Source organism: Puma concolor, chromosome A1, assembly GCF_028749965.1.
Source record: "Puma concolor isolate L17-30 chromosome A1, mPumCon1.1.hap2, whole genome shotgun sequence".
Lineage (NCBI taxonomy): Eukaryota > Metazoa > Chordata > Mammalia > Carnivora > Felidae > Puma > Puma concolor.
In genome coordinates, this window is record NC_141667.1 from 122,959,114 (window position 1) to 122,980,603 (window position 21,490).

The 21,490-nt window shown below is 45.2% G+C and overlaps 1 protein-coding gene, 1 long non-coding RNA gene and 1 pseudogene across 5 annotated transcripts; 2 read left to right on the plus strand and 1 right to left on the minus strand.

Moving 5' to 3' along the window:
* Positions 1–1,829: 1,829 nt before the first annotated feature.
* On the minus strand, positions 1,830–8,402 carry LOC147584399 (uncharacterized). Of its 2 annotated transcripts, XR_015249365.1 has the most exons (3): positions 6,520–8,402; positions 3,790–3,992; positions 1,830–2,010 (listed from the first exon to the last, which is right to left on the minus strand). It is a non-coding gene; the product is annotated as an uncharacterized LOC147584399 (long non-coding RNA). The 2 variants fall into 2 exon arrangements; XR_015249360.1 differs by lacking the exon at positions 1,830–2,010 and having other exon boundaries at positions 3,341–3,992.
* On the plus strand, positions 7,352–20,831 carry GNPDA1 (glucosamine-6-phosphate deaminase 1). 3 transcript variants are annotated; one of them, XM_025923586.2, is made up of 7 exons: positions 7,352–7,480; positions 8,396–8,525; positions 12,140–12,241; positions 13,890–14,072; positions 15,090–15,274; positions 17,172–17,346; positions 18,725–20,831. In XM_025923586.2, the coding sequence occupies exons 2-7, from the start codon at positions 8,402–8,404 to the stop codon at positions 18,823–18,825; spliced, it is 870 nt and encodes a 289-aa protein (XP_025779371.1). In that variant the 5' UTR covers positions 7,352–7,480; positions 8,396–8,401; the 3' UTR covers positions 18,826–20,831. The 3 variants fall into 3 exon arrangements, with proteins under 3 accessions (XP_025779371.1, XP_086557776.1, XP_086557784.1); XM_086701650.1 differs by lacking the exon at positions 7,352–7,480 and adding an exon at positions 7,568–7,928; XM_086701658.1 differs by lacking the exon at positions 7,352–7,480 and adding an exon at positions 7,568–7,924.
* Positions 17,509–18,498, plus strand: LOC147584400 (cytochrome c oxidase subunit 5A, mitochondrial pseudogene; annotated as a pseudogene).
* Positions 20,832–21,490: the final 659 nt, after the last annotated feature.

The following is a 21,490-nucleotide window of genomic DNA, read 5'->3' on the forward strand; positions in this document are numbered from 1 at the left end:
TCCACCAGCTCCTTGTCACACTCCCCCCACCCTTACAGAAAATCAGCTCTAGCTTTGTTCGGGAGACTTGGCCGTAAAAGCACACGTCTCACTTTCAAGCAAACATGAAGTTCATCTTTGTGCGTCAGACATAAAGTTCAATTTAATATTAGTTTGCAAGTATGCAGCCCTTTTAACATCTGGACCCCTGTTTATGATTGGTTGTGAGATCAGACTTCGGAGTGCAGGTGCATTGTTGCACCTGTGAGCTCTTCACATTCAATCTCTTTGACTCTTGGACTTGTTTCTATTGTCTATTTTTTATTTGTGTATATTTGAACCCCCCACAAACAAAAGCAACCATAAATTTTGTGAACTTTCTGAGCATAGTCATTTAGAGAGCAAGGAAAAATTCCTTTTAAGGTTTCCACAGTGTGCAGTTGGTCATTTCATATTTTAAAAATGGTGGAAAGCCACATATAAACCAGCATATGGTAACAGCTACGTATAAGAGATGTATGATTTCCTCAACTAGTGTTAAGGGGAGTGATAAACAGATTTTTTAAAAAGAGAGATTCAGGTTAAAATGATAAAATACTTGCAGCAGAAATGTAATGGACTTCCACACTGTATATCATCATCAGTCTTCAAGCTCAAATAACCATTCAAAGATACTACTGCTGAAAGTGTTTTCTGATTCTAAAATTGTAAGAAAATTTTCAAATAGTAGCATCCACTTCTATAATAAAATTGTGAAAGCTGTATTTAGTATTGTTGAAATGAGAGATCTAAATGTCTCACCTTATGGCATAGCCACAGTGCAAGTAATCTCAAGGCAGAAACAACTTTTCTTTCGTGAAATACTTTTCTGGTTACAAAAAGCTTGCTAATAGGGCTATTCTGAGTAGAATCTCTTCCAGATAAGACCTCAGAAAGTTTCTGCAAATTTATGCAGAAACTCTTTTACTGAGTTCATCATACACAGTTCACCACACACACACACACACACACACACACACACACACAGACACACACACACCCAAAGGGCCCAGGAAACTTCTGGAGGTGATGGAGATGTGTATTACCTTGCCTGTGGTGATGGTTCACAGAGGTATGCATATGTCCGAACTCATCAAATCACATACATGAAATATGTACAGTTTTATTGTGTATATAAAAAAAGAAATGTTGAAAATTTTTTTACTGCTTTTGTTGGAGATAATATGAACATACTTTTGGTGAATGTTTGTATAAGGGTATAAATCCTGCTTGTTCAAGGTTGAAGCACAACATAAATAATTCTATGGTTAGTTATCCTGCTGATATTCTGCATAATGCTACTCAACAGTACCTGATGTCTTTTTAAAAAAAAATTTAATGTTTATTTCTTTTTGAGAGACAGAGCATGAGCAGGGGAGGGGCAGAGAGAGAGGGAGACAGAATCTGAAGTAGGCTCCAGGCTCTGAGCTGTCAGCACAGAGCCCAACATGGGGCTCGAACTCGGGAACCAGGAGATCAGGACCTGAGCCCAAGTCGGATGCTTAATCGACTGAGCCACCCAGTCACCACTCATGTCTTTTTTACTGAGATTGGAGTAACTGTCATGAAATTGCTCTCTTCAGCATTGATACTATTCTAAGTGAGCAATTTAAGGATTTTGATTTTATTGGCATTCAGTATTCTTCATTTCTCTTACATTCAAAAACCATTAATTCTCGTTAACACACAGTTGAGAAAATCCTCCATTTATGTGAAGGACTGAGATGATACTTGAATTCTAAAGAAAAGGGTTTTCTTCTCTAAGAAATACTCTCTAAGAAGCCAGTTGTTGGTTCAAAATTCCTGTTGGCTTTTTTTTTTTAATTTTTTTATTTTAACGTTTATTTATTTTTGAGACAGAGAGAGACAGAGCATGAACAGGGGAGAGTCAGAGAGAGAGGGAGACACAGAATCTGAAACAGGCTCCAGGCTCTGAGGGGTCAGCACAGAGCCTGACGCGAGGCTCGAACTCACGGACGACAAGATCATGACCTGAGGTGGAGTCGGACGCTTAACCGACTGAGCCACCCAGGCGCCCCCTGTTGGCTTTTTAAATAATGCATTGAATGAAGTTTACTTCTTTTTCTTTCTTTTTTTTTTTTCTTTCTTTCTTTCTTTTTTTTTTTTTTACATTTTTTAATGTTTTTCTTTTTTGAGAGAGAGAGAGAGAGAGAGGAGGGGAGAAGCAGAGAGAGAGGGAGACAAAGAATCCAAAGCAGGCTCCAGGCTCTGAACTGTCAGCACACGGTCCGACCCGGGACTCAAACCAATGAACCCCGAGAGATCATGACCCGAGCTGATGTCAGTCGCTCAACTGACTGAGCCAACTCAGGTGCCCCTACTTATTTCTTGTTCATAGTCTTCAGTATCAATTTGGCAGTAGGATTGTGCAAATTGAAAGAACAGCTAACAGTGTAATGGAGGTGCTCCATTATTAAGGAACTTGTTGAATGTGTTAAACGAGAATTGATGAAAAACTTGTCCCTTTTATTATCAAAACTCTTGTTAAAAAGGATATTATGTATGAACCAGAAAATAAATTTCAGTCCAGTAGATAACTATTTCAGCACCTGCCATGATTATCTTTTGAAATGGGTTTCATCCATTACAAAATTTGACTATTTTACTTGGATGTTACTCAACACTCTTTTAGCATGGGAACAAGTAGAATCAACATGGGTAACACAGAAGAAAAAATGAACAAAAATTGAAGACCATGCTCCTTTTTGCTGGTGGACATTTTACAAAATTATTGATCAAGAGATGCAGTGGAATCCTGCAGAGTTGGAAAAGCAGGTTATGCTGTGAAAGATGGTATCATGTGCTTCAGCCAATCACATTTGAAGCGCAACGCTCAGGGTTGGTAACTTTTTGCAAGTAGATGTTCCATATGTTGGCTCATAATGCTAATGCTGAGCACGATTTCTCATTAACAAATGTTCACTGGTCAGGAACAGAATAAGTTGAATGTGGGGTTCCTGGGGAGCTCAGTCGGTTAAGCGTCCAACTCTTGATTTCAGCTCAGGTCATGATCTCCCAATTTGTGAGTTCGAGCCCCGCATCAGGCTCCGTGCTGACAGTGTACGGCCTGCCTGAGATTCTCTCTCCCTCTCTCTCTGCCTCTCCCCTGCTCTCGCTCTCTCTCAAAATAAATAAACTTAAAAAAAAAAAAAAAAGAATGTGATCACTGCAGAAATCATGTTAACATGTAAATGGAACAAAGACTGTAACTTCAGGGAATTTTATAAGCAAATTCTGCAAAACGAGGAACTATTAAGGAGAACCAAATAACCAGGGAAATATAATGAAATAAACAGGTGTGTAATTTAGATACTTAGAATTTATTTCAGATAAACAACTCTGTTTTTAGAATAAGTATGTCTCTTGTAACTTTTTTTATCTCAAAGTATATGCAAATAGGCATTAGAAATAATTCAAATTTAACTGTGTCCTGTGTTTTTACTTCTTGAATTGGTGAACACCTTACCCGCAGCCTCTGTGCCTCTGTGCCTTTGATAATCCCTGTCTATAATGCCTTCTCCCTCTTCTTCAATGACCAAATCCTAATTCTCTTTTGAGACCCATCTCAAAATGATCCCTTAGCGATGGCTAACTGTGCCAGGCACTGTTCTAAGTGTCTTACATCTATTAAGATCATTTGTTCCTCCCCAAGGTAATTATTCTTGGTTATAATAGCATATACTATAAGGAAGATATTTTTCATATTTTATGGATGAAGCAATCAGGGCACAGAGAAATTAAGTGACTTACCAGAAGTTACCCAATCAGTAAATGGTAGAGCTGAGATTCATAGCCAGAGAGTGTGGCTCTGAAGTCCATTCCATGACAAGCCATTCACGTCTGTTGGATATGGTTGCCCTTGGAACCCAGCCACCATGTTGTGAGGAAGCCCAGGCCACAGGGAGAGGCCCTATGTGAGTGTGCCAGCTGACAGCCAGCATCAACCACCAGGCCTGTGAGTAAATGAACCTCATGATTCCAGCTCCAGCCTGTGAGTCTTACATTTGAGGCTCCACTGTACCGTGTGAATGTCTAGCACATTAGAAATCATGAGAGATGATTAAAAATACATGTTTTTAAAAGGATTCTTCAGAGAAGTTTTAGGTTCACAGCAAAATTGAAAGGAAGGTACGGGGCACCCAGGGGGCTCCGTCAGTTAAGCTTCCTATTTTGACTCAGGTCACGGTCTCACGGTTTGTGGGTTCCAGCCCCACACTGGGCTCTATGCTGTCAGCGCAGAGCCTGCCTCAGATCCTCTGCCCTTCTCTCACTCTGAAGCTCTCCCACTCACACACACACTCTCTCTCAAAAATAAATAAATGTTAAAAAAAAAAGAGAGAGAAGGTACAGAGAATGCCCATATACCTCCTGTGCCTACACATGCACATCCTCCCTGGTTATCACCATCTCCCGCCAGAGTGGTACGTTTGTTGGAACCGATGAACTTACACTTATTCATTGTAATCCGCCAAAGCCTATAGTTTTCATAGGGGCTCATTCTTGCACATTCCATAGATTTAGACACATGTATAGAGACCTGTATCTACCATTATAGCATCTTACAGAATGGTTTCACTGCCCTAAGAGTTCTCTGTGTTCCACTTATTCATTCCTTCCTCCTCCCTAACTGCTGGCAACCACTGATTTTTTTTTTTTTTTTACCATCTCTCTAGTTTTGCCTTTTTCACAATGTTACACGTTTGGAATATTACAGTAGACATAGCCTATTCAGACTGGCTTCTCTCAGTGATAACACACTTGAGTTTCCTTTCAGGTCTTTTCATGGCTTGACAGCACATTTCTTTGTAGCCCTTACTGAACTTACTGTTTTCAGTCATTGAGTTTTGGGATAATCTATTGTGCAGCAATAGATAAGTATCCTTCCAGAATTTCCTCTAACTAGTCTCATGGTAAAAAAAAAAAAAAAAAAAAAAAAAAAATTACCTATGTTTTCACTCATCCATTCACCCGGTTATTGAACTTAACAATATATCTGGCTTCAGACATGGCTCAAATGATGTCATCAGGGTTCGGTATCTGTTTTAGATGGTTCTACTTTTCTCATTGGCAGTTCTAAGCTTTCCTGGATTTTACAGCTCCCCCAAATGTATATCCTCAAAATACCAGCATAAACCCCAAGGAAGACCTGAGTCATCTGCTGTAACAATGAGTCATGTCTTCAATTTCAAGTCACAGAAAACTCTAACAGTGACTTAAAGTTTAAACCATAAGGATATTTGTTATTTACTTAGGAGAAGTTCAGAAGCAGGAGTCCCAGCATTGGTCAAATATTAAGAAGTTCTTTCTAGCCCTCACTCTATCCTTACACTTATTGCCTCATGGTTATAACATGGCTTTTCCAGCTCCAGGCATCACATCTGCCTTCACGGAAAGAAGAAAAGGCAAGGAACAGAGACTGTTTGGCAAGCATGTCACTTTTCTCTGAAAGTAAAGTAACTTCCCAGAGCCATCTTTTTACTTCATTGTCCCGAACTAGGTTACCGGGCCACATCCTGGCTGAGGAGCTGGGAGAGTAGTTAACTTTTCAGCGGCCACAGTGGGAAGCCACAAAGGAGGAGGGAGCCTGTGAGCCGCCCTTGGGTTAGTATCTTCCCTGTCTGCCTAGAGCTCTCTAATTGATTAGATCTTAGGCCAAAGGGCAGGGCCAGCTTCACAAAACTCGTATGAACCCTGGGGACCCAGCAGGATTTTCTGGGCCTGGGGGCCAGATGTTTACTCGGAACAGGGGCAATCAAAGAGTAGAAAAACATCTGTCACAGGAGAGCTGCAGAATGTTCCACTCTATGGGTGAATCCACAATTCTTTTAATTAGCCCATTTTGGTTCTACAAGAGGACGGAAGCCAGGGTGTGGGTAAGATGAACCCCAGGCATGCAGTGGGAGGAACATGAAGGGGCAGGAGGTTAGGGTAGAGAACATTTGGAGGGTGGAGAGTGGGCTGTAAGGAAGGTGGGAGGAAATAAGGGGTAATGATGGCTGGCCATGAAAGCCAAGCTATACTACTGTATCATCGAATACTTCCAACAAATACATAAGGTCAATGTTACTAATCCCACTCAAACCCCTTGTTCCAGAAGAGAAAATTCAGAGCTGGAGAGGTTGAGTCCTTTGAGTCACTCACTCAAGAACTGGGAATTGACTACCAGATCTTTCTGATCTGTCCCTAAGCTCTCTGATTCCAGAGCTGCCAGCCTTGACATGGACCTGGAACTGGTTCCCTACAAAAAGGTAATGGGGGTTGGGGTGGAAGGGACAGGCCCGCTTAAAGTCACATGAAGTCATTCTTCCTGGACAGACCTGAAGGCAGCTGCTGATGAGCACCCCCCCTCCCCCATTTATCTGATGCGTTTGGAGACTGGGGTTGTGAAACATCTACGGTCCTCGTGTGGAAATAAGATTTCTGACTGCATTTTTTCCCCCTGCAAATTAGCTCCACCACTCCTTCTCATCAGGGCCTCACCAGACTAACACCACCTCTATCAAGCTGGCCTGGAGCTGCAGGTGGGCCCACGGGGAGCCGTGAGCCCAATGACAGGAACTGCAGAATGTGGCCACCTAGCTCATTGTGTGGTGTGTTCCCATTTCTGTAAAATAGAAGCACATTCAAGGAAAAACAATTTGGAAATGTAGTCTAAACTGTTAGCAATGTTATCTTTTTTTTTTTTTTTTTTTTACATCCAAGTTAGTTAGCATATAGTGCAACAATGGTTTCAGGAGTGGATTCCTTAATGCCCTTTAGCCATTTAGCCCATCCGCACCCCAACAACCCCTCCAGCAACCCTCGGTTTGTTCTCTGTATTTAAGGGTCTCTTATGTTTTGTCCCCCTCCCTGTTTCCATGTCATTTTTGTTAGCAATGTTACCTTGACGTGGAGACCTGGGAAGACCAGGGACCTTCCCTTTTCTTTAGTATAGATTGCTGTAAAGATTAAGCTTTAAAAATAAAGCAAGAAAAATCCAATTATATTTAAAGCAAAGAGGTTGTAATATCTAGGTAAAACCATGACATCTAAAAGTTAACCTGAAGGCAGAGCTAGGCCCAACTCTAGGAGACTCGAAGGAAGCGATTCTGCTCTTCCTGCCCCCACCCTTCCCCAGCACTAAAACTCAGGCCCCAAACCCAGGCCAAGCACTGCATTCCTGGGAGTCACCTGAGGCCCCCAAGTCCCCGGACTCCTGCACGAACCCAGTCTCCAAGCCTCGCCTCCCACGGCTGTTCCTAGCCCTGCGCGTCCCTGGAGCGGAGATGAAAGGGTGGCTGGCCCCGGTCAGGGCACAGTCCACCGGGAGCCAGGGCCCCGCAATCACCCGGACGAGTCAGCCCCTCCGGCTGAGAGCTGCTCCGCGTGACCCGGTGCCACGTGACCCGCGCGGGGCGGGGCCGCCAGCACAGTTGCTGCAGCCGCCGCGGGAGGTGTCGGAGTAAGTGGGTACCGGGCTGGCGGGGACCCTCCTCGCGGGTGGGCGCGGGCGGGGCCCGAGCGTTGTCCCTGCCTCTGGTCCCCCGGGGACCGTGAGCCAGCGAGCTGCTGGGATCCCTTCCCCATGCAGGGCCGGAGGGGCGATGGGATCGCCATCGGGGTCGGAAAGGCACACCCGTATCCTTTGGATGGCTGATCCAGACACTTCCGCCTCTCACTCTAACTGACCGCAGTGAGAGGGTAGCAGACGCCCTCCTTGCGGAGCGGTTACATTTTCCCCCATACGCTGTGGGGGAAACTGAGAGTCCACAAAGCAAGCCAGGCCGGTGGGAGCACCCACTCCAGCACTGATAAGAGAACACACCTCTACAGGCAAAACCCGTGGATCTCACCTGCTCTAGCGTCCCAGTATACTACTACACCTCTGTTTATTGAGGAAGAGGCCGTAGGTACAAAATATCCAGCGGATGGGGGAAGAGGGGTCGGGAAAGAGGGCTGGGTCGAGCTACAAAGTAATTGCCAACATATTAAACAGTATGGTTTACATGCATCCTTATTTAATATTCACCATCGTGAAATTTGTCAGGGAGGTACTGTCCCCATTTTCATGCCTGAGGAAACAGTCTCGAAGATCTTGAGTCCTTTGACTAAGGTTCTGCTGCTGGTAAATGGAGGAACGGAGATTAGAACCCAGGTCTGTCTCACAGCAGCGCCTCCTGGTGGGTGGTGGAGGCACTTGGCCCAGCCTATTCCTCTGTGAGCTGAAAGTTGGGATCTTTTCCTCTTCCTGGCTCATCAGCCTAGGCAGAGGGTGTTGCTGGGTGAGAAGGGCTTCTCCCCTCTCCCCAGCCACCTGCATCCCTCCCTTTATTCCTGTCCCTTACCACTGATTCCTTTTGTCACCTGTCCCCTACAGGACAAGATGAAGCTCATCATCCTGGACCATTATTCTCAGGCCAGCGAGTGGGCAGCCAAGTACATCAGGAATCGCATCATCCAGTTTAACCCAGGGCCAGACCAGTACTTCACCCTGGGACTTCCCACTGGTGCGTTGTGGGATAGAGAAGGTGCCATGGACTGGAGGCAGGGGGAGAGAGTGAGCATCTGGGGTTTTTAAGGGACCAGGTTCATGGGCTCATTAAGCCAAGAGACTTTGAAGGAGGGCTCTGAGGTGCTGGTGCTATGAGTGAACAACCTTGTTTCCTGGACATGCAAAACAGAGGACAGTTTCCTTTATGGTCTGGTTTAGTTGCTGCCTTCTCCTAAAGAGTTCTGGTATAGAAGGGATCCTGGTTAGGCAGGAATAACCTGATTTTTAGACTCCATTCTAAGTCTTCCCACCAGAAGTCCTTAACAGAACTGAGTCGTAATGTCTTCAGGCATACATTTTATGTAATGAATGAATTTTTGTGCATCTAAAGTGCTACTAGCTGAGCATTATCCTTGGGAGAATTGAGAAGATAGTCCACTCAAAGCATTTTCTATAATTAATTAAACACAGGACCTAAGTGAAAAACAGTCCCAGTTTCTTCATTCATTCATTCATTCATTCATTCATTTTTAATGTACATCCAAGTTAGTTAGCATATAGTGCAATAATGATTTCAGGAATAGAATCCAGTGATTCATCCCCTACGTATAAACACCCAGTGGTCATCCCAACAAGTGTCCTCCTTAATGCCCTTTGCCCATTTAACCCATCCCCCTGCCCACAACCCCTCCAGCAACCCTCAGTTCTCTACATTTAAGAGTCTCTGATGTTTTGTCCCCATCCCTATTTTTATATTATTTTTGCTTCCCTTACCTTATGTTCATCTGTTTTGTAGCTGAAATTCCACATATGAGTGAAGTCATATGTTTGTTCTTCTCTAATTTCACTTAGCATAATATAGTCTAGTTCCATTCATGTTGTTGCAGATGGCAAGATTTCATTCTTTTTGATTGCCGAATAATACTCCATTGTGTGTGTGTGTATACACACACACACACACATATATACACACATTGATGGACATTTGGGCTCTTTCCATACTATGGCTATTGTTGATAGTGCTGCTGTAAACCTTGGGGTACATGTGCCCCTTCAACACAGTTTAACTGTATCCTTTGGATAAATACCTAGTAGTGCAACTGCTGGGTCGTAGGGTAGTTCTATTTTTAATTTTTTGAGGAACCTCCATAAACGTCCCAGTTTCCTATGGAAAAAATCAGAATGTTGCCTTTATGGGAGGATATTTTGACCTCAGCTCCTTAAGGCAAATGTCCTGATTCTTTCTTTCTAAGTTTGGGTGGATCTGCCCCTCATTGTCCCATCCACTAGAGCAGGGACCTTCACACCTTTTCTGTAAATGGTCACTTAGTCAATATTTTACACTTCACTGGCCATATAGCCTCTGTTGCAACTATTTCACTGTCCTTGTAGCTCAAAAGCAGCTGCAGACAGTACATAGATGAATGTGCATGGCCGTCCACCAATAAAGCTTTATCTATGGACATTGAAGTTTGAATTTATATAATTCTCATATGTCACAAAGTAATATTCTTTTGATATTTATAAGCCATTCTTCACTGATGAGCTGCACAAAAAGAGGGAGCAGGCTAGTTTGGGCCTGTAGTGTGAAGTTTGCTGACCTGTGCACTAGAGGTTTGTGGGAGCAGTATCTACACGTACCTGGAAAACCACCAATGTCTCAGTCCCTGTGGGGGCTGCACTAACATCCTGTTTGGTAACTAGAGCTATTCTAGGTCAGAGTCTATGCTGCTGAAATCCCTCCCTAATTCCCCATCACCTGCATAATCAGATCCCGGCTCCTCAGTGTGGCATTCAGGGCCTTCCAAGACCTGGCTCCTTCCTGTCCAGCTTGAACCAGCATGGCATGTCCATATAAGGGTTCCTTGGAACATCCCTTCTTTTAGGTGAAACATCTAAAAGGTGAAAACATCTTTAATTGGTGGAAACCAAATAAACCAACTCTAGCTAACTCAAGCAGAAAAGGAATTTATTGGTTAGATATTGGGGAGCTCACAGAATTGATGGGAAAGCTAGAAATTTGGAAAATGCACATGATGAAGCTCAGGGGAAGGATAGAGAAGCTGTGTGGCTCAGGCATGGCTGAGGCCATGTCACAGGGACAGATTGATTATGGGGGCAGGGAGGGAACTTTCATTCAACAGGTTATTTATTGAATGCCGGCTGTATGCCAAACTGTTCTAGGCACTGGTGATACCACAACAAACAAAAGAAACAAATTCCTTCCTTCCTAAATCTTTAAGTGTAGTAAGAGAGACAGATAATAAGCCGACAAATAAAGTATGTTAGATGGTGATGAGTGAATGAGAAAAATGAAACAGTGAAAGGGGTTAGGGTGTATCTAGACAGGGGTGGGGGTTTGCAATATCAGATATGGTGGTGGGGAAGGTCCATCTGAGAAAGTGATGTTTGAGTAAAGGCCAGAAGAAGTGAGAGTTATGCAAATATCTGAAGGGAGAGCACTGCTGGCAAAGGGAACAGTATGTGCAAAAGCCCTGAGGTGGCATTGCAAGGAGCAGGATCAGTAAGGGTGAGAGAGGTAACCAGGGGCCAAATTATGTACATATTTTGTTAGGATTATTACTCAGTGACATGTGAAGCCATTAGTAGTTTGTGAAAAGAGTGATCTGATTTGGGTGGGTCATTTTTCTTTTCATCATCTTATTTTTAAGAATTTCAAATATTCACAAAAGCTTAAAGAATAGTGTAGTACCATTTTCTTGGGCTCACCAGTTGTTAAAATTTGCCACAGTTTCCTTCTTCTCTTCTGTCTCATGTTCTCTCTCTCTCTCTACACACACACACACACACACACACACACACTTTTTTATGAGCCACTTGAAAGTAAGTTCCCAACCTCCTGACACTTTACCTTTAAATCTTTTGGCATGTATCTCCTCAGAATAAGGACATTCTCTTACATAACTACAATGCTATTATTATCCCTATTAAAAATCCTTCCGTAATATCATCTGATATACAGACTATAGTAACATTTCTTTCCACATCATCCACATTTATGTTTTATAGTTTTCCCCCCAATAAGCCTGTATCCAGACTTCATGAATATTTACTTTTTTAATCTATGGAAGTCCTGCCTTTTTCACGTGCTTTATGACATTGACTTTTTAATGACCCTCAACTCGCAGGAGTTTGCTGCTCCTCAGGGAAGTCTTCTGTGAACCTACAGACTTACCCTGATCATAGCTGACACTACTGTTTCATGTTCCCAGTCCTACAGGGTGAGCTCTTCCAAAGCGGCTGCTGTGTCTCCTGCTCCTGTGTTCTCATCACGTGGCCCCCTGCCTCACATGCTAGTTGCTCAGGGAATATCGTGTCAGTAAGTAAGGTGATGTTCACTCAGGTTACTCATCATGGTCATTTCAGTCAGCCGTGTCCTGAGCACTGGGATTCAGCAGTGAACGGGACAGACACGGCCCTGCCCTCCTTGAGCTTACAGTCTAGTGGGGAAGTAGGCATTCAGAGCAGTTAGGATTGGAGCATTGGGATAGGACTCCATATCTGACATGTTCTCTCAGATCTGATAGGTTCTCCTTGCTGAGCAGCCCAGCTGGGCATCTTGAGGAGCTGGGAGCTAAAGGGAATTCATGGCTGTGGCCTCTCTTACAGGGAGCACCCCAATTGGCTGCTACAAGAAGCTGATTGAGTATTATAAGAATGGAGACCTGTCCTTCAAATATGTGAAGACTTTCAACATGGATGAGTATGTGGGTGAGTCTGTCTCTTTCAAGGTCTTTCCTGATTCCAGGAGAATTGTACTCCTCCCCTTTCAGGCTCAGCCCAGGAGAAGAATAGGGAAGTCCCAGGGAGCCGGTGATGTTTAGGGATAAGCTTAATTAGCAATACCTGTCTCTTCCGGGCCTTGGTGTACTCAGCTATAAAAGCTGACCTCCTAGCTTGTAAGCAGTAAGTGATCAAACAGATATGGAAGCCTCTTGTACGGAGCAAGCATTTTTTTTTTTTTTTATGTTATTTTTGAGAGAGAGACAGAGGGAGCACGTGAGCAGGGGAGGGGCAGAGAAGGAGACACAGAATCCAAGGCAGGCTCCAGGCTCTGAGCTGTCAGCACAGAGTCCGATGTGGGGCTCGAACTCATGAACCGCAGGATCGTGACCTGAGCTGAAGTCGGACGCTTAACCAACTGAGACACCAAGGCACCCCCAGAGCAAGCATTTTAAATACATATTAAATGAGTATCTCCTTCTTGTCTGCCTCTTCCCCAACTCCATGCCATTTCTTTCTGGAGCCAGTAATTACAAATGGGATCGTGGCTGGGGTGTGTCCCTCAGTGTCCGTGTCCTGTCTTTCTCTCCAGTGTTCATCCTCCAGCTCCCCTTCCTGCGAGGTACACTGGGAGAGGAATGGACACTGGTGTCCCTTCCAAAGCTGAAAAGCTACACCTTGGTCTTCTGTACCCGCCCCACCCCCACCCCCCGCCAGGTCATCATTTCATTTGGCTTCTTTTTAAACATCTTTTTTTTCACTTGTGGTAAAATCCACAAAATTCACCATCTTAGCCATTTTTATATGCACAGTTCAGCAGCGTTTTGTCACACTGTTGTGCAGCCATCCCCCAGAACTCTTTTCATCTTGCAAAACTCAAACTCTACCCATTAAACACCAACTACCCATTTCCCACTTACCCAACCCCTAGCAACCACCATTTTACTGTTTCTGTGAGTCTCACTACTCCAGATATCTTATATAAGTGGAATCATAGAGTAAATGTCTTTTTTGTGACTGGCTTATTTCACTCAACAAAATGTCCTGAAGGGTCATCCATGTTGTAGTGTCAGAATCTCGTTCCTTTTTAAGGCTGACATTAAACATCCACCTTGAACATTCTTTTTCTTGGCTAAAAAACATTTTTTGAAGCCCTGAGATAATTCTGTCCAAGCACCTGGCATTGAAGTTGGGGTTCAGGCTGAGCGGGGTATAACTGTGGGTGAATGGTGAGGTGGGAGGCACGGGGGAAGGGGCATGCTTACTTCCTTTCCCAAATGGGCCAAGCCCCACTCCCAGGTTGCTAGGCCACCTCCAAAAGCCCAGAGTGGCCCTGGCCTCCAGCCTACAATTACTCTTTTGTGAAAAGGAGATCCAGATGAGGGGATTTCTCAGGTTCCTGGTATGTAGCTACCTTGGCCCAGTCCTGTCGTCACAGCAGTGGTGGAGGGTGGACACAGGGAGACCAGCTCAGACTATCCTAAGTGTCTCAGGGCCAGAGGGGCGGTGCCCAGGGCTCCCTGATGAGCATTTCCCTGAAGGAGTCTGTGAAGGTCTGGGGGTATCCTGGCATCCTCTTTGGAACGAGAGCTGTGGCCCAGCCTGGGAATGACTTAGTGTAGCCATGGCCCCACAGGCCTTCCTCGAGACCACCCGGAGAGCTACCATTCCTTCATGTGGAACAACTTCTTCAAGCACATTGACATCTGCCCAGAAAACACCCACATCCTGGACGGGAATGCACCTGACCTGCAGGCCGAGTGTGACGCCTTTGAAGAGAAGATCAAAGCCGCGGGAGGGATCGAGCTGTTTGTTGGAGGTGAGCTTGACACTCTGCAGCACGTGTCCAGGGCAGGTCCAGGGTGGTGAGGACATGTGGGAATGGGACGAGACCCATGCCTGTCCCACTGCAGCTTCCTCACTGCACTGAAACAGTAGCGATTATTTATCACCCTGAGTCAGGGAAGACCCTGGAGTAGGAGCCCTCACCTTAGCTGTGCTGCTCAGTGACTGTGTGATCCGCACTTCAGTGCCTTGTTGGTAAAGTGAGACGTCTGGATTTGGACTCTCAGATTCTATTCCCTAGTCTTAAGGTTTTGTATGGATCAGTCCATGGGACTTACCTAAACAGTTCAGAGCAAAGACTCTGTGTAGTTCCAGAAGATTGCAACTTGGCCCCCGCACCACTGTAGCTTAGAAGCAGAGAAGTTTGATGACTTCCCCGGGGTCAGCCACAACAGTGGAAAGAAAGGAAGAATCTAGGGTGGCCCCTTCTCAATTTGAGGTTTGTTCCTACCCTGGGCTGCCCTCTGCCATTACCGTCTGTCGCCACCTCCGGATTCACCCGTGGGGGTGATAAGTTGGGACTTTTACTCTTGTAGATTTAACTCTTCTTTACTTCAAGGCAGGGAGGAAGAGGCTCATGTTCTCAGCACTCATGTTCTGAGATTTTATAAACTTTGCAACCCCTGACCAGGCCATTTTTTATTTGCTGTAACTCTATCTCAGCAACAGGACCCCTGACTACTGGGAAGGAGAGAGAGAAGTTACCCATCAGTGATCTTGCGAAGCAGAAGCTATTTGGAGTGCTGCTTACTTAGCTTTCTGAGGGTGGTAGTGAGGCCACGATGTCTGTGTGAGCCTCAAACAGAAATGCCAGGAGGTAGGGAGAGGGGAAGATCTTATGCTTAAGGTGTACCTGCCCAGGGTGAATGGGAAAAGAGATATGCTTTCAAGGATTTTTTCAGACCCCAGGTGGGGAAAAATAGATTGTCCATTCTTGAAATCTTGGATCCCTGGGACTGACAGGCCTGTCCTCATTGTTTCTCCTGGGCAGGCATCGGCCCCGATGGACACATCGCCTTCAATGAGCCGGGCTCCAGTCTGGTGTCCAGGACCCGTGTGAAGACTCTGGCCATGGACACCATCCTGGCCAATGCTAGGTTCTTCGATGGTGACCTCACCAAGGTGCCCACCATGGCCCTGACGGTGGGTGTGGGCACTCTCATGGATGCTAGAGAGGTAAGGGCGCAAGGGGTCCACAGGCCTTCCTGGGGGGTGGGGTGGTGAACTGGCCTTTTTGTTGTTAACTATACAGGGTACCACCTGGGTACAGTTATTAAAAATGAAGACCTTACAAATAAGGCTAAAATCCTAACTGATCCCATCACTGCTCCCCCTTCCTCTTTGGAGGCAACCATTGTTCTCAGTGTGAGGGAACCCTTTTCAGCACTGCCTACTTACGAAAGGCTGCAGGCTCCCCCGCCTCTGCCTGCCTAGCTTCTCCCAGGCAGAAAGGAGCCTGGCCCTACTGATGTCAGAATATGAATTTGCACCTGCCCGGGTACTGAGAGGGACTGCTGGTTCCCTGCAGTTGGTGGAGGTCACTGTTCGAAGAGAGCTCCCCCTGCCACCCCAGGATAGTTGTGGTTCTAGGCCTGTGTTCGGGGATTCATAAATGTGGGGAAGTGTGATTTGAACTCGGTTCAGTGTGTTTTTCCCTAGAAAGTGGAGTATCATTTGAATTTTTGGTGGTTCCAATTTCTTTACTGTCTTTCATTAGAATTTTAAAAACATTTTCTCTTCCTTTCAGGGGTATATTCAGTGGGAAGCAGCTACACATTTTAGCTTCAAGTTTCTTTGCCTAACAAACATCTACATCAGTGAAAAGGGCTCCCTGTTTCTTTTTTTTTTTTTAATTTTTTTTTTTTCAACGTTTATTTATTTTTGGGACAGAGAGAGACAGAGCGTGAACGGGGGAGGGGCAGAGAGAGAGGGAGACACAGAATCTGAAACAGGCTCCAGGCTCTGAGCCATCAGCCCAGAGCCCGACGCGGGGCTCGAACTCACGGACCGCGAGATCGTGACCTGGCTGAAGTCGGACGCCCAACCGACTGCGCCACCCAGGCGCCCCAAGGGCTCCCTGTTTCGAGTGAACTTTTGTGAAATGAGTGATATCACCCACTTTCTCTTGGGTAACCTTGACTCAGTACCTAGGAGGTCACCCTGCTATTTTTGGCCTTGCAGCTTATAAACCTGCAAGGGTTTGAGGGCCCTCCCTGTCATGTGATGGTATTATGATCTGGGAAAGGACCTGGGTCTGGAAATCAGGAGTTCTGGGGTCCTGAATGAAGAGTCACATTTTCTCTGTGCCTCTGTTTTCATTTCTTATGAGAGAGGAACAGTAAATCCTGTTCACAAGTCCATGGTACAGTGGAATTATAATGAAAGGAAATCTAGAGAGCAGAGTTCTTTACACTTTCCAGCACTTCTGTTCTTGATATTTGAACTGTTGAGGGGAGGCTGTGCCTTTGTTTTATTTGAACAAAAAGCATCACCCCAAGTGCTATTAGTCAGTCTAATACCCGGAATTGAAAGTGACCAGATTGAGGGGCAGCCTTTCTGGGCTTCAACCTTAGGAGCCACACGCATAACTATTACCATCACTTCCATGGCCCTTTGTAGATGGGGCAGATCGGGACCCCTCTTATTCAGACTGTGCTTGTGAAAACTCAGCCAGCCTAGGACCCCTTGGGACCCACTGTCACAACCATTGGGATAAGGGGTGTGGGCCTCTGTCTTGCATGTCTATTCATAGTCGTCATCAAAGGTATCAGGAGGCACCATCAAGTGGTGGCCTTTGGGTCAGAAATGACCTGGAGCAAGGGACTTAAATCTCCTGGAGCCCTTTTCCTCCTCCTAGAACATGGGGATAATGATGCCCCTGCCTTAGGTTATTTGTGTGATCAGGCACATACAGCAGGGAGCACAGTGTGGTGCAGGCTAACAATTTAAAATGGTATATTAAAAACAATGATTCTTACAGCTGGTTGGGGAGACTGGGCCAGAATTCAGGTTTCTGGACTCTGGGTTCCACTGCTCATTCTCCTCCATCACAGGCTTGTTTTCTGATCCCCAGGTGATGATCCTCATCACAGGTGCTCACAAGGCATTTGCTCTGTACAAGGCCATCGAGGAGGGGGTGAGCCACATGTGGACCGTATCTGCCTTCCAGCAGCATCCCCGCACGGTGTTTGTGTGTGATGAGGATGCCACCCTAGAGCTGAAAGTGAAAACTGTCAAGTATTTCAAAGGTGAGGGGAGAGCTGGGGCTGGGAGTTGGTGGCCAAGTTTAGGGTGTGCCAGGTGTGAGGAGTGGATCTAGTTTTCTTGCTCTGGCCACTTTCATAGACAACTCTGATTTTAACAAAAATGAAACCTTAGGATCTCAGAATACAGTCAATGCTCTTCCATCCATGACTGCAAGGGTCTGTTTCTGGAAGCCTCTTTGTTCTGAGGAGGCAAAAAACCCAGTGAAATGAAAAGTTGTCGTCCAAGGGCAACGTGGTGACCTCTTGGCAATGATATTGAGCCTCAGGGTATTTTAATCTTTCAAGGTCTTCTGCAGGCCTTCCCCTCTAGGTAGGCCACCTAAGAAGGAGGATCTTTTTCTCTTCCACTTTAAAAAGGACACACTGCTTTAAACAAACTTATGTGAAAACCCTCATCTACTAAGCAGGCATATTGGGAATTTATTCTTTGGTTAAAAGATTAACCTTTGAGACTGCGTGCCGTCATAGCGGTCACGTCACGCTCTGTACCGCTCCCCACCGTTGCCCTGTAGCAGCAGCCGCAGCCCCCGATGCCAGCCCCAGGGGCCTCCCGTACCCAGGTCCAGGTCCCGGCTCCACCGCCTCTGTCCAGTCAGTTCGCTGGTACTCCCAGGGGGTCGCATGAAACAGATGGGGAGTTTGATGCTCACCGGGTGACATACTTCAGCAAGCCAGGTATTGACGCCTGGGAATTGTGTAAAGGGATGAACACGCTTGTTGGCTATACTCTGGTTCCAGAACCTAAAATCATTGATGCTGCTTTGCGGGCATACAGATGGTTAAATGATTTTGCTAGTGCAGTTCGCATCCTAGAGGTTGTTAAGGACAAAGCAGGACCTCATAAGGAAATCTACCCCTATGTCATCCAGGAACTTAGACCAACTTTAAATGAACTGGGAATCTCCACTCCAGGGGAACTGGGCCTTGACAAAGTGTAAACCCCATGGATGGCTTCTCAAGGATTTATTCATAATGCTACTTGATTATAAACAGTCACCTGGAATTACTGATGATAACGTATTACCTTATTTGAACAAGTTTTCCTTTATTGAGTACCAAACCATGTAATGGTAACTTGGACTTTAATAAAAGGGAAATGAGTTTGAAAAAAAAAAAAAAAAGATTAACCTTTGAATGGCCAACACCCCCAGAGACTGGATTTAAAAGTCCTGTGGATTCTAGCATTCTTTGGAAATAACAAGTTCTTTTCCTACTCTAGGGTTTTTGTCATTTGGAGTCACAGAAAAAAGATAATTTTCAGGAAGAGGAAAAATTTGAGAGCTCTTGGATATGACTGTTCATAACGGTGGAACTTGGCTTCTACCTGCCTTAACTGCTTTTCGTTTTTAACTTTTCACAGGCTTAATGCTTGTTCATAACAAGTTGGTGGACCCCTTGTACAGCATCAAAGAGAAAGAAACAGAGAACAACCAGTCTCCTGAGAAACCGTATGGTGATTAGCCTGCGCTCACCCTAGCATCAAGGACGTCCTCAGGACAGGCGAGGCATTTCTGGTGATTGCCTTTAGGAGGACACAGTTGTATTTCTCTCACCCAGTATGGTTACTCCAGACCAACGGGCATACAAATTGTTCTTGGCCCTGCAGCATGGAGCCTAGTCGTCAGAGTTTAGGGACAGGGAGAATGACTTGTTTTCTAACTTAATCAGAAAAAAAAGTCTCTGAAAAATGTACTCCATAATTTTTGATGTCTGCCCTACAGAAATTAGGGTTTTTAGCTTTGGTTCTCCCTCTGGCACTGTTCTCACATACAGCACACTCCCAACAGGAATTTCTATCATTTGTATACTGATTCTCAATTTGGGGGGGTGGTGGGAAAGGAACCTGTGTATATGGACCAGACCTCTCTGGAGAGGCTCTGAAAGCCCCTCTTGAGCAGGTCTGCTATTTGAGGATCACTACTCCAAATGAAGGAACAAATTCTCAACCTTATGTTCAGTTCCAAGTGCCGTGGCAAGAAAGAAAAGGATTTCTTTCTTTCCCTTCTTGTTTTTCTCTGCTCTCACAGTTGGCCTTTCCGTGAACTCGGAGGATTCCATGGGGGAGAATCTGGGTGGCCCGGGCTAAAGAGAAGGCTTTTGCTGATAAACTCAGAGCCTCAAGGGGCATGGCCACGTCACACTCCCTTCCCTCGGGGACCCTCCAGCACGGAAGGAAGGCGGAAACCCTCTTCCCAGCAGAGCCCATGTTTCTGTTCCAAGGTCTCCGTGGGCACCATGTCAGTGTGCCCAGCTAAGGAGATGGGGGCCAGGGCAAGCAGCTCGCTTCGGCCTAAGTTTAGTCACAACACAAGTGACATGTTCTCCTGCTTCCCTGAGAGCTGAGTGCCAAGACAACATACCAAATGCTTCTAAAGGCGCCTAATAATAGCCTTTCCTCACTTAAAATACCTTGCCCTTTCAGCCCTCTCAGGTTCCTGTGGCGTGTTCTCATGTTCCCAGAACACCAGGAAGCACAACAGTTTTGCCCCTTTATCCTTCACCCCGTGTTCACAAAATGAGTTCATTGCTCTGCCTTTCGACTCTCTTAAGCCTTCGTGGAGTGGATGCTGCCTTCCCCTCCCTATCTCTGTGCCTGTTTGAAGCTGCTGCTTCCTCTATTTCTGGGAAAGATCTTTCAGAGACCAGCTCAGGCCTCTCCTTGAGTGCTGTTTGGTACCTGGTGTTTTGTCTTTAGCTTTTATACGTGATCGTGCTGTCATTCTGTCTTAGGCTAGTGGATTGATGGGCTTATTTACAATGTGGTATTTTCTATTAAATCTGATATTTTCAAATAAAACATGTCTTTATGGGTTTGCGCCCCCAGGGGTCAGAGGGTGGTCTGCGTTGATACTTATGTATTTTGGCAATGGCTGGTGAGCAAGGCTTCACATTCACTCCTCACAGCAGTTCCATAGGAAGGTGCAGTCACAGCAACTGCTCACCCTCTTCCGTCACCAGAGGGAAAATAAAGTCATTCATAGACATGAAGCACCTGTGTAAAATGGCAGGTAGGAACAGATGAGCAATGAATTGTCATGTTCTGGCTATGCCTGGGATCCAAACAAGGATACGGCTTCCAAAGAGAATAAGGAGATTTGTGACCAAGGGGGATATAAACATTGCAAGGTATGAAAAAATAGGTTTGGATGGTTTTTTTTTAGTTAGAAAAGTAAACATAATGGAACATCTTGGGTCAATATAACCAGTTGAGGTACAAGTGGAAGTTGGCAGAAGGGTTTAAATTTTTATCACTTGTATTGAGATATAATTTACGTGCCTGTAAAAGTCATCTATTTTAAATTCAATGATTTTTATTAAGTCTACCAAGTTGTGCAATTCCCTGCCACATCCATTTCTGTCATCCCCGAAAGCTCCCTGTTCTTACCCCAGCCCATGTGACCACTGATCTGCTTCATCTCCACAATCTACCTTTTCTAGATACTTCCTAACAGTGGAATCCTACAGCATGGCATCTTGTCGGTCTGGTTTCTTTTGTGAAGCATAATGTTTTTGAGGTTAATCCATTCAACATGTATCAGTATTCCCTTTTTATTGCAAAGAAGTATTCCACCGTATGGATATACCACATTTTGTTGATCTGATAAAGAAAGGAGTACATTTTAAGTGGGTATGTTAAGAAAAAATTCTATTAGAGTCAAATGAAAAAGAATTTAGTCACGACAACTAAACTGGAGATGCCTGAATGAACTCGGGACCTTAAAAAGATCCCTTTCTGAGGCCCATGTTTCCCTGGTGGCCCAACAGCAGTGTCATCCTGCTACAACCAGTTCTTCTGCAGGTCAAGTGGGATGTATGCTCTTGGGCCAGAGGCCTCCTTGGAAAAGAGCTAATTACGTTTGGGGGCGGGGATCACAGCAGGCCTGGAATATCTTGTTGCCAAAAGTAAGGGTGCTTTCAAAAAGGTTTGAGGCAGTAATGAAAAGACAAGGCAGCCAGTTTAATGGAGCTCTGAATGGCCAGGTTGTGACAATCTCATCAGTAAGTATTAAATACAGCTAGGTAAAACAAGTTCAATCTCTAAAACCCTAAGTCTGATACTCAAAGAGAAAAAAGGTAATATTAAGTATAAATGGTATTGCATTTCAGGAAGAAAGGATTGAATGCG

What these genes read in the sequence shown, in the direction of transcription:
- GNPDA1 (XM_025923586.2), top strand. Translation starts at nt 8,402, where the DNA reads ATGAAGCTCATCATCCTGGACCATTATTCTCAGGCCAGCGAGTGGGCA. An exon ending in CAACATGGATGAGTATGTGG is followed by an intron (nt 12,242 to 13,889) that starts GTGAGTCTGTCT and finishes ATGGCCCCACAG; the next exon opens with GCCTTCCTCGAGACCACCCG. An exon ending in GATCGAGCTGTTTGTTGGAG is followed by an intron (nt 14,073 to 15,089) that starts GTGAGCTTGACA and finishes TCTCCTGGGCAG; the next exon opens with GCATCGGCCCCGATGGACAC.